We start from the raw sequence: 9,816 nt of genomic DNA on the forward strand, positions 1-9,816 counted from the left end.
TTTTGCAATATTCCATGAAAATGACTAGAAAACCCTCATCACATTGGAGGTGTGGGCCAAATGTCAAGAGTTTTTAAACTTTCCAAGCCCCTCAACAGCCACTTCATCTTTCATGGTGAACCACCTTGCCACCAGGGTGTGCTGTTCAGTTTAAACTCACAATTTTTGTCACTGAAGCATCATGAGGGACTGTTAATATTCCCCGCTTTTGAGGTGGACCTGATGAACCTGTGAAAATCAGTATATCAAAGTGAAAGACATGACATCTCCTGTTCCCACTAGGTGGTGCTCTGCGTATTCCTGACAATGGGCATATCAATCTGTTCAGGATGGCTACGTAATCATGTCTGTAAAATTTGGTAATGATCAGACTGGATTTCTTTAAGTTATGGCGTTTTCGTTCTTCACGGCGAGACATCAATGTTCGCCATCCTGCTGGGGTCATGCCAGTTCGCAAAAACTCACAGTTTTCCATGTATTGCCAAGACCAACTCCTTAATGCTTTCCTGGACAAATTTGAGGCTACATGGTTCACCGACATCTATACTGTACCTCAAAGTGTAAAACATGACATTTCCTGTTCCCACTAGGTGGCGCTATTGCCGTTGTCAAATATGGCAAGTGAAATATGTTCAGGGGCAGAGTCTTATCATATGTCGGAAGTTTGGTCCAGATGGGACACTTTATATGGAAATGAGAGCAAATAAGATTTTCATGGCAAATTATCAAAATTTACCGTGGCGCCACGACCACACCCTTGTCCGAAAACTCAAAAGCTCTACAATTTAATATGGCCCAGGTGTGTAGTTGACACTGACCAACTATGAAGCGTATACGATCAAATCCCAAGGAGGAGTTCGCAAAAGTACAAGGCCTGGAAATGGCAAAATCAGATACAAAATGTCACCTTCAATCCAAAATGGCGGACTTCCTGTTGGGTGTGCATCAATGGTCCCAATGACTTTTTTGTCCGTCTCAGCATGATACACGTGTGGGCCCAATTTCATTCATGTAGCTCAAACTATGTGTTCCTAGGGTTGCATTTAACAACACATAGGTGGCGCTCCAGAGCCATTTTCCAATGCTCATATATAAAACCTTTAAAATACGAAATTTTTCACCAGACCTGACATGTGTGCAAAATTTCATGAGTTTTTGAGCATGTTAAAGCCCTCAAAAAGGCACTTGTTTTACCTGAATAATAATAAGAAGAAACGGAGCAGATACAATAGGGCCTTCGCACTCTCGGTGCTCAGGCCCTAATAAAACCCATAGGTTAGACAAAAAGAGGCAAAAAAGCACCCCTGGACAAACCCCACCAGACATACTGGACTGCCAGAGGATTCTTTATTCCTCCCACCGTCCAAAGACATGCAGCTTGTGGGGATAGGTTAATTGATTAATCCAAATTGCCCATAGGTGTGAATACGCGAGTGAATGTGAGCACGAATGGTTGTCTGTCTCTGTGTGTTAGCCCTGCGACAGACTGGCGACCTGTCAAGGGTGTACCCTGCCTCTCGCCCTATGACAGCTGGGATAGGCTCCAGCATCCACCGCGACCCTGAAAAGGATAAGCGGAAGCGAATGGATGGATGGATGGATGGATGGATGTTTGGATAGTTTCATCAGTTATCCAGCACTAAACTAAGAATTTTTACAAATGTTCATCCTATGAAAATAGTGTTTACCTCTGAAGCTCCCTCACGCTAAAAATAAAAATAAAATATTATTCACTTCTTAACATGAACTATTAATTTTGATTCAAATGAAACTGAAACATATCTAATCAAAGGTTTATTTATTCAAATCATTAATTGTTAGGGAAAATGTACTTGCTATTAACAATCAAGTAACCTTCATTACACCAGATTCCATTAAATGTTGCACTTTTGTAACAAAATTACATAACATTGAATTAGCTAAAATCAGCAGTTTGGGCAGTGAAACATTTGATCTGCCATGGTAATCAAACTGCATATCCCACTTCCTCCAAACCAGGAATGTCAAACACAAGGCCTTGGGGCCAGGATCAGCTGGGAAAAGACCCCAGTGTAAAGGAATGCACTGATTTTGGAGTTTTAACTGTATTTTCATAGGCTTTTGAGTGTTTGCTACTAATAAAGAGAAAATAGTTTTTGCACTATCTTCTACATACTGAGTCATTCTGCTCATGGTAGTCTAAGGAGCTTGGTTTCACAAAACGTAAAGAAGTCCAGTCACTTTCCTTCCAAGCTCCTTAGAGTAAATGTGTATTTGCACTGACAGAAATTGGCTGCTGATTGGGAAAACTGTGTTTGTTACTCTTAGCAATCCAACAAACATCACAAAAAGAACTTAACATCCAAAAGATTGGTTAAGACTTGTATCTTCACAAAGAAGCTCTGCTTCATTTTGTGTGAGTATTTCCACAAACTTTGAAGTTTAGGGTCCCTTTTTTCATCACGTGCTCTACAAGTAACACCTGGCTTATTGGATTACCTGGAGCCTGGAATTCATTTTGTCTTCTAAGAATTTAAATTGGTGATCAAGAAACATGACAACTAAGAGGCTAACAGAAGATATTGAAGAAGTTAAGAAGTCTCTTAACTTCATGTCAGAGGAATTGAGTAAGGTGGTGAAACAGCAAGCAGGACTGCTGGACTTAATTGAAGAAGTAAGACAACTGAAGATTGTGATTAAGGAAAAAGACAAGAAGATTGAAGAGCTGGAAAAAAAAGAGTTGAAGATTTGGAGCAGTATACAAGAATGGAAGATGTGATTATTTCTGGACTGAAGACAAATCACTACACCTATGCACGGAGTACAGCAGGTGACAAGGAGGGGGAAGATGCACCAAGAGCTGAAAAGGATTTGCTTGAGCAGCAAGTTATTCAGTTTTTCAAAGACAAAGACATTCTTTTGGATAGCAAAAACATAGCTGCATGTCATACTATTCCACAAAAACATACCAAGATGCCAACTATCATACTACGATTTGTGAACAGGAAATATAAAGTTGAACTGTTAAAGATGGGAAAGAAGTTAAAGGGAACCGGCGTATATGTGAATGAGCATCTCACCAAGAGAAATGCTGAAATTGCACGACAGGCAAGACTATTGAAGAAGTAAAGGCACATCCAAGATACCTGGACTAGGAACTGTAAGGTATTCATAAGACTTAATGGGACACCAGAACAAGCTAAAGTAATTGTTGTCAGAGACATTGCAGATCTTGAGAGATTTAAACAAAAGAAATAGAGTTCAGTGTAGAAAAGAATTGTGTTGCTGACTGTGATATGAACAATATCTGATAAGTGTGAGAAAAATAACTATGCATGTGAATGTGAACAAAATAAAAGGCAAAAAAATGGAATATTTTGGATCTCATGATTATAAATTTTATGAGTTGGACAATAGTATTGATCCAGATATCCACCTCTATCAGAATGTTGATATGACATGTGAATATTATAATGGGGAAGAGTTGGATCCCAAGATAAAAGGTTTTTCATTAATCCACTTTAACAGTCAGAGTCTTTACAGTAATTTTTCTAAAATCAAAGCGTTTCTTGATCAATTCCAAAATAAGTTTGCAGTGGTAGCAATTTCAGAAACATGGTTGAATGATGACAAAGAATTGCAAGATGGACTAGAGGGATATGAAATGTTTTGGCAAAATAGGAAGAATAGAAGAGGAGGGGGTGTTGCTATGTTTGTTTTTTCATATCTTAGATGTAAAGTTGTTAACAATATGACTGCTGTGATTGATAGATAACTTGATGGAATGTTTAACCATTGAAATTCAGGTTGAAAGATCGAAAAACATATTAGTTAGCTGCATTTATCGTACATCTGCATCCTGTATAGATCAGTTTACTAAAGAAATTTCTGTAATATTAAAAAAACACAAGGAGAAGGTGACTTTTTTTTGTGGTGATTTTAACATTGATCTATTGAAGGCAAACGACCATAATAAGACGTTTAGTTTTGGATTCCATCCGTTGATTCTAAAGCCGAGCAGATTAATGATGGATAGCGCCACTTTGATCGACAATATTTTTGTCAATAAGATAGACGGCAAGCTACATAGTGGACTGTTAGTCACAGATGTAAGTGATCACTTGCCTGTCTTTTCAGTGTTTGAAATGAACAATCAACTTCATTTTCAAGAGGAAAAGCAAATTTATTTCAGTGGTAGAATAAAAACACCAGAACAAATTGCGGCTTTTAAAACAGACTTAGAAAATTATGACTGGCAAAAAGTTTATATCGAAGACACTAATGATGCATACAATGCGTTTTTGGATATATTTTTGTCAATCTATGACAGCCATTGTCCAATTAAAAAGTTTTCTGAAAATTATAAAAAGAAAAAAACCATGGTTTACACAAGGTCTGGAAAGAGCCTGTAAAAAGAAAAATAGGATATACAAGATTTTTGTGACACATAGAACAAAGGAAAATGAAGACAAATATAAGAAATATCGAAGTAAATTAACATCTATTATACGATATGAAAAGAAAAGATATTATGAACAGCTGCTTCAAATACATAAAAGTAATATTAAGGCTACCTGGAGTGTATTAAATAGGATAATAAAAAATCTACATAATATATGTTCTCCAACACGTATTGTAAAAAGAGGTAATGTAGTGATTGATAATACTGAGAGCATAGTTAATGAATTTAATGATTACTTTGTTAATGTAGGTCCCAACTTGGCAAAAGAGATTTCTGTACCAGGAGGAAATGATGAAGTAGATTCTACTTCTTGTAAATGTAGCTGAATGTTTCTTGGTGGAGTCTGTGAGAGTGACATTGTAGAAGTGGTGAGTAAATTCAAGAGTAAAAAATCCATGGATTGTGACGACCTTGACATGTCGTTCTTCATAGTGTCCTTCAACCGTTAACATATATTTGTAACAAATCATTTCAAACTGGAATTTTTCCAGATAAAATGAAAATTGCCAAAGTGATCCCACTATATAAAACTGGTGATAAACAGATTGTGTCAAACTATAGACCGGTATCTTTACTGCCTCAGTTTTCAAAGATTCTTGAAAAACTATTTGCAAACAAACTAGATTCCTTTATTGATAAATATGATTTATTGAATGATCATCAGTATGGGTTCAGAAGAAATCGCTCAACATCTCTAGCTGTGATGGAATTTATTGAAAATATTGCAATGGCTGTGGATGAAAAATAGTTTGGAATAGGTGTGTTTATTGATTTACGTAAAGCCTTTGATACGATAGATAATTCTTTACTTTTACAGAAGTTTGAAAGGTATGGTTTAAGAGGTGTTGTAGAATTTTGGTTAAATAGTTACTTGAATAATAGGTTCCAATATGTGAGTATTAATAACATGAAATCTAAACTTAGAAAAGTAACTTGTGGCGTTCCGCAAGGATCTGTTTTGGGACCTAAGTTATTTTTACTTTGTATAAATGATATTTGTACAGCCAGTGATACTTTAAAATATGTGATGTTTGCTGATGATACAAACTTATTTTGCTCTGGAAAAGACATAAAGAAATTACTGAAAACAGTGGAAACAGAACTCATGAAGTTTTCAATGATAGTTTATTAAATACAAACCATCTGGTTTGTATTTAATAAACTATCATTGAATGAAAGTAAAACAAAATTTATGTTATTTGGAGGTAATAAAAGTAATATTAAAGTAAAATTGAATTTAAATAAGGTTGAAATTGAAAGGGTATATGAGACAAAATTTTTAGGAGTAATTATTGATGATAAACTTTGTTTGAAGCCCCACATAGAACATGTGAAAAGGAAATTATCCAAGTCTATTTCTATTCTTTATAAAACAAGAGATTTTTTTGAATGAGATATAGGATAGGATTGGATATAGGGAGTCCACCAACCAGTTTTTTGTAGGATCATCTATGTTAAAATTCATGGACATATTCTAAAACTTTAGAAATGACATAGCGTGTGATGAAAAAGAATGTTCCAATTTGTATTTTAAGTATGTTTCAACTAAGAGATGGAAAATATGATTTGAGGGGGTCTTATAAGTTTGAAATGTCACGGGCTGCGATGGCAGACCGTGGAGTGGCAATGAAAGTAGGGCCCAAAACGCGAGACTCTTAGCGAAGGACAGTGGATTTATTTACAGGAGGTGAAAAACACACAACTATATACAAAATCCCAGCACTGTGGTCCCGTGGTGATTCTCCCTGAATCCCACACAGTGCAGATGTCCGTAAAAGAGAAAGGTGGCGACTCCAAAAAAACTCCAATTCCCACACCGTGACTTAGAAACACACTCCGCTCCAGATTCGAGTTCTGACTCAAGGATCCAACGTCGGCCTCAGCTCAGCTGCAGTCTTAAATGCCGTTCCCTTGACGAGCGTAATCTGCTGCAGCTGGCAGAGGACGACAAGCGGCAGGTGTGGCTGTCTCTGGAGCAGAAACACTTCCAGGTTCGCAGTCTCCTCAGCGAACCCACACCTCCGGAAGCTCACACGGAGACACATGGAGAAACGGAGAGCAAACCAAAACAACACACGGAAAACATAAACATAAACATATACTGAAAATACATGAGCCCTGGGTCCCTAGACCCAGGCCATGACAGTACCCCCCCTCTAAGGGTCGGCTCCCGACGACCCAAAACAAAACAAAAACCACAACCCAACCACCCCAGGGCAGGCGGCGGGGGGGATAACAGGACGGAGGGCCGGAACCAACCCCCAAATGACCAAATAGTTCATCTCAAAAGTCCCAGAGGCTCAACCGCGACTCCAGCGGAGGCACAAAACAGTTCAATAACCCCCCAAAACCGTGGCGTGAGAAAACCAGTTCAGGCGGCCAGTAACTATAACACAAGAGTTCAGGTGGCCTACCTCGGGTCCCGTGATAGCAACGGAATACTTCAGGCGCCCTGCAGTGTCGCAACAGCTCCGGCGGGCGGCCACGGGTCCGGTGGCAGCAATGTGACAGCTCCGGCGGCCGACCGCGGGTCCGGTGGCGGCGGCGTTGCAACAGCTCCGGCGGACGGCCACAGGTCCGGTGGCGGCGGCGTTGCAACAGCTCCGGCGGGTGGTGGAGTAGAACGGCCCATAATCCCCGACGTGCTGGACGTGGACGGCATGGAGGGCGTGGATGTGGATCCTGCACACTGACCCCCTGCTCAGGCTGAGCGGGTCCCTCCGGCACGCCGATCTCCGGCTGTGGCTGAGCGGGTCCCTCCGGCACGCCGACCTCCGGCTGTGGCTGAGCGGGTCCCTCCGGCACGCCGAGCCGCTCTCTTGATGGTGGGCGCTCCTCCTGCACGCCGGGCTCCCGCTCGCTGAGCTCCTGCTCGGGCAGCGCGAGCTCCTCCTGCGGCTCACGCTCGCTGAGCTCCTGCTCGGGCCGCGCGAGCTCCTCCTGCGGCTCCCGCTCGCTGAGCTCCTGCTCGGGCAGCGCGAGCTCCTCCTGCGGCTCCCGCTCGCTGAGCTCCTGCTCGGGCAGCGCGAGCTCCTCCTGCGGCTCCCGCTTGCTGAGCTCCTGCTCCGGCAACGCGAGCTCCTCCTGCGGCTCCCGCTCGCTGAGCACCCGCTCCGGCAGCGCGAGCTCCTCCCGCTCGCCGTGCTCCTCTGCAGGCTCCTCTGCAGGCTCCTCTGCAGGCTCCTCTGCAGGCGGCGCGGGCTCCTCCCGCTCGCCGAGCTCCTCTGCAGGCTCCTCTGCAGGCGGCGCGGGCTCCTCCCGCTCGCCGAGCTCCTCTGCAGGCAACGCCGGTCCCTCCGGCTCGTTGAGGTTCTCCAGCAGCGGTGCGGGCTCCTCAGTGGGTGGCTCGCTGAGCTGCTCCGGCTCACAGAGCTCCACAGCTGGCGACGCGGGCTCTCCCCGCTCGCTGAGCCCCTGCTCGGGCTTGCTGAGCTCCTCCGGGTCGCTGAGCCGCTCCTCCGGCTGCGACGCGGGTATAGATGGTTGTTGATCCGGAGGTGAAAATGGCGATGCGGAAGCTGCAGGTGGTGAAGATGACGGTCGAGCGGGTGATGTGGATGGTGAAGCCGAGAGTTCTGCGGTCGCTGCAGTCTGATGGGACGCTGGTGGAGAAGTAGCTGCAAAGGGCGGAGGTGATAATGGTGTGGCAGCTACTCGTGGTAGACTGGACAGCAATGTAGAAACAACAGGCGGGTGACATAATGGCAGGGTAGTTCCAGCAGGCATATCAGCCTCCAACTGAGGATGAAGACGAGAGGCTGACTGGACTGAAGACTGAATTACTAGCTGGGTGACTGGCTGTGTTACAGCTACAAGCTGGGCAGCTGGCTGTGCTACGGCTACAGGCTGGGCAGCTGGCTGTGCTACGGCTACAGGCTGGGCAGCTGGCTGTGCTACGGCTACAGGCTGGGCAGCTGGCTGTGCTACGAGGTTAGCTTTCACACAGTCCAGTGAATAAACAGATGAGGTGAGTGAAGATGAATTGTCCATATGACTCACCACAGCCGGCTGTTGGAAAGTTTTAGAGTCTGGCTGCGGTGAGGCACGCCGGCGGCGCAAGCGTCGCTTCTTTAACGATGCCGGGGCCAGCGTATCAGGCTGAGGTTCCACCAGCCGGCCGGACAGGAGAGCAGCTGTGTGATTTTGAGCTGCCGGTCCTTGGTCCGCTGACTCAGCAGGTGCCGCAGAGGCGAGTGGAGATGTGGTGAGGTGCAGAGGGTGTGTGAAACGTTTCCCCCGCAATGGAGGGTCCAACGAGAGAGCTGCAAGCGACGGCGGGGAGGCTATCTGCCTATGAAAAAAGAAATAGGCAGCAAGGGCTCCCAGGGAGGTTGCCACATCCTCCTCGCCCGGACAGCCCACACCAAACAGCTCAAAACAGGAACTTTCCCTCAGCGTGGTTATAATCGAAATTAGTCTCTTAATGTCCAAAAAGCTCACAGATAAGGTGATTGATGATAGGAAGTAATCAAAAAATACGACCTGTAAGTGTCTCTGATGAGGATCTGCCCTCTGGAGCATGCTCCGACAGTAACTCCAGAGCTGGGCAAGCAACTCCTCCTGTGAGACGGTCCCTGTGTCCGCTGGGCCCATGATGGCTGGATCCTTCTGTCACGGGCTGCGATGGCAGACCGTGGAGTGGCAATGAAAGTAGGGCCCAAAACGCGAGACTCTTAGCGAAGGACAGTGGATTTATTTACAGGAGGTGAAAAACACACAACTATATACAAAATTCCAGCACTGTGGTCCCGTGGTGATTCTCCCTGAATCCCACACAGTGCAGATGTCCGTAAAAGAGAAAGGTGGCGACTCCAAAAAAACTCCAATTCCCACACCGTGACTTAGAAACACACTCCGCTCCAGATTCGAGTTCTAACTCAAGGATCCAGCGTCGGCCTCAGCTCAGCTGCAGTCTTAAATGCCGTTCCCTTGACGAGCGTAATCTGCTGCAGCTGGCAGAGGACGACGAGCGGCAGGTGTGGCTGTCTCTGGAGCAGAAACACTTCCAGGTTCGCAGTCTCCTCAGCGAACCCACACCTCCGGAAGCTCACACGGAGACACATGGAGAAACGGAGAGCAAACCAAAACAATACACGGAAAACATAAACATATACTGAAAATACATGAGCCCTGGGTCCCTAGACCCAGGCCATGACATGAAATGCCTAAAGTGAGAACCAATGTTAAGTATAGATGTGTGTCAGTTTTGGGAGTGAAATTATGGAATGGACTTAATGATGAACTGAAGATGTGTTTTTCTTTGTCATTCTTCAGGAAGATTTTAAAAATTTGTATTATAATTTTTATGGTGTCAGACTGAGCGGAGGTCTTTCCTGAGCTCCCGCCGCCACTGAGCATATCCTGCTTTATTATCG

At 44.3% G+C, this 9,816-nt stretch overlaps 1 protein-coding gene across 3 annotated transcripts; it reads right to left on the bottom strand.

Annotated features, from left to right (window-relative positions):
* Nucleotides 1-6,096: 6,096 nt before the first annotated feature.
* Nucleotides 6,097-9,575, bottom strand: LOC113021727 (fibrous sheath CABYR-binding protein-like). 3 transcript variants are annotated; one of them, XM_026166444.1, is made up of 2 exons: nucleotides 7,715-9,575; nucleotides 6,097-7,663 (listed from the first exon to the last, which is right to left on the bottom strand). In XM_026166444.1, the coding sequence occupies exons 1-2, from the start codon at nucleotides 9,032-9,034 to the stop codon at nucleotides 6,725-6,727; spliced, it is 2,259 nt and encodes a 752-aa protein (XP_026022229.1). In that variant the 5' UTR covers nucleotides 9,035-9,575; the 3' UTR covers nucleotides 6,097-6,724. The 3 variants fall into 3 exon arrangements, with proteins under 3 accessions (XP_026022229.1, XP_026022228.1, XP_026022227.1); XM_026166443.1 differs by having other exon boundaries at nucleotides 6,097-7,174; nucleotides 7,214-9,575; XM_026166442.1 differs by having other exon boundaries at nucleotides 6,097-9,575.
* Between the last annotated feature and the right edge of the window lie 241 nt (nucleotides 9,576-9,816).

Source organism: Astatotilapia calliptera, chromosome 5, assembly GCF_900246225.1.
Source record: "Astatotilapia calliptera chromosome 5, fAstCal1.2, whole genome shotgun sequence".
Classification (NCBI taxonomy): Eukaryota; Metazoa; Chordata; class Actinopteri; order Cichliformes; family Cichlidae; genus Astatotilapia; species Astatotilapia calliptera.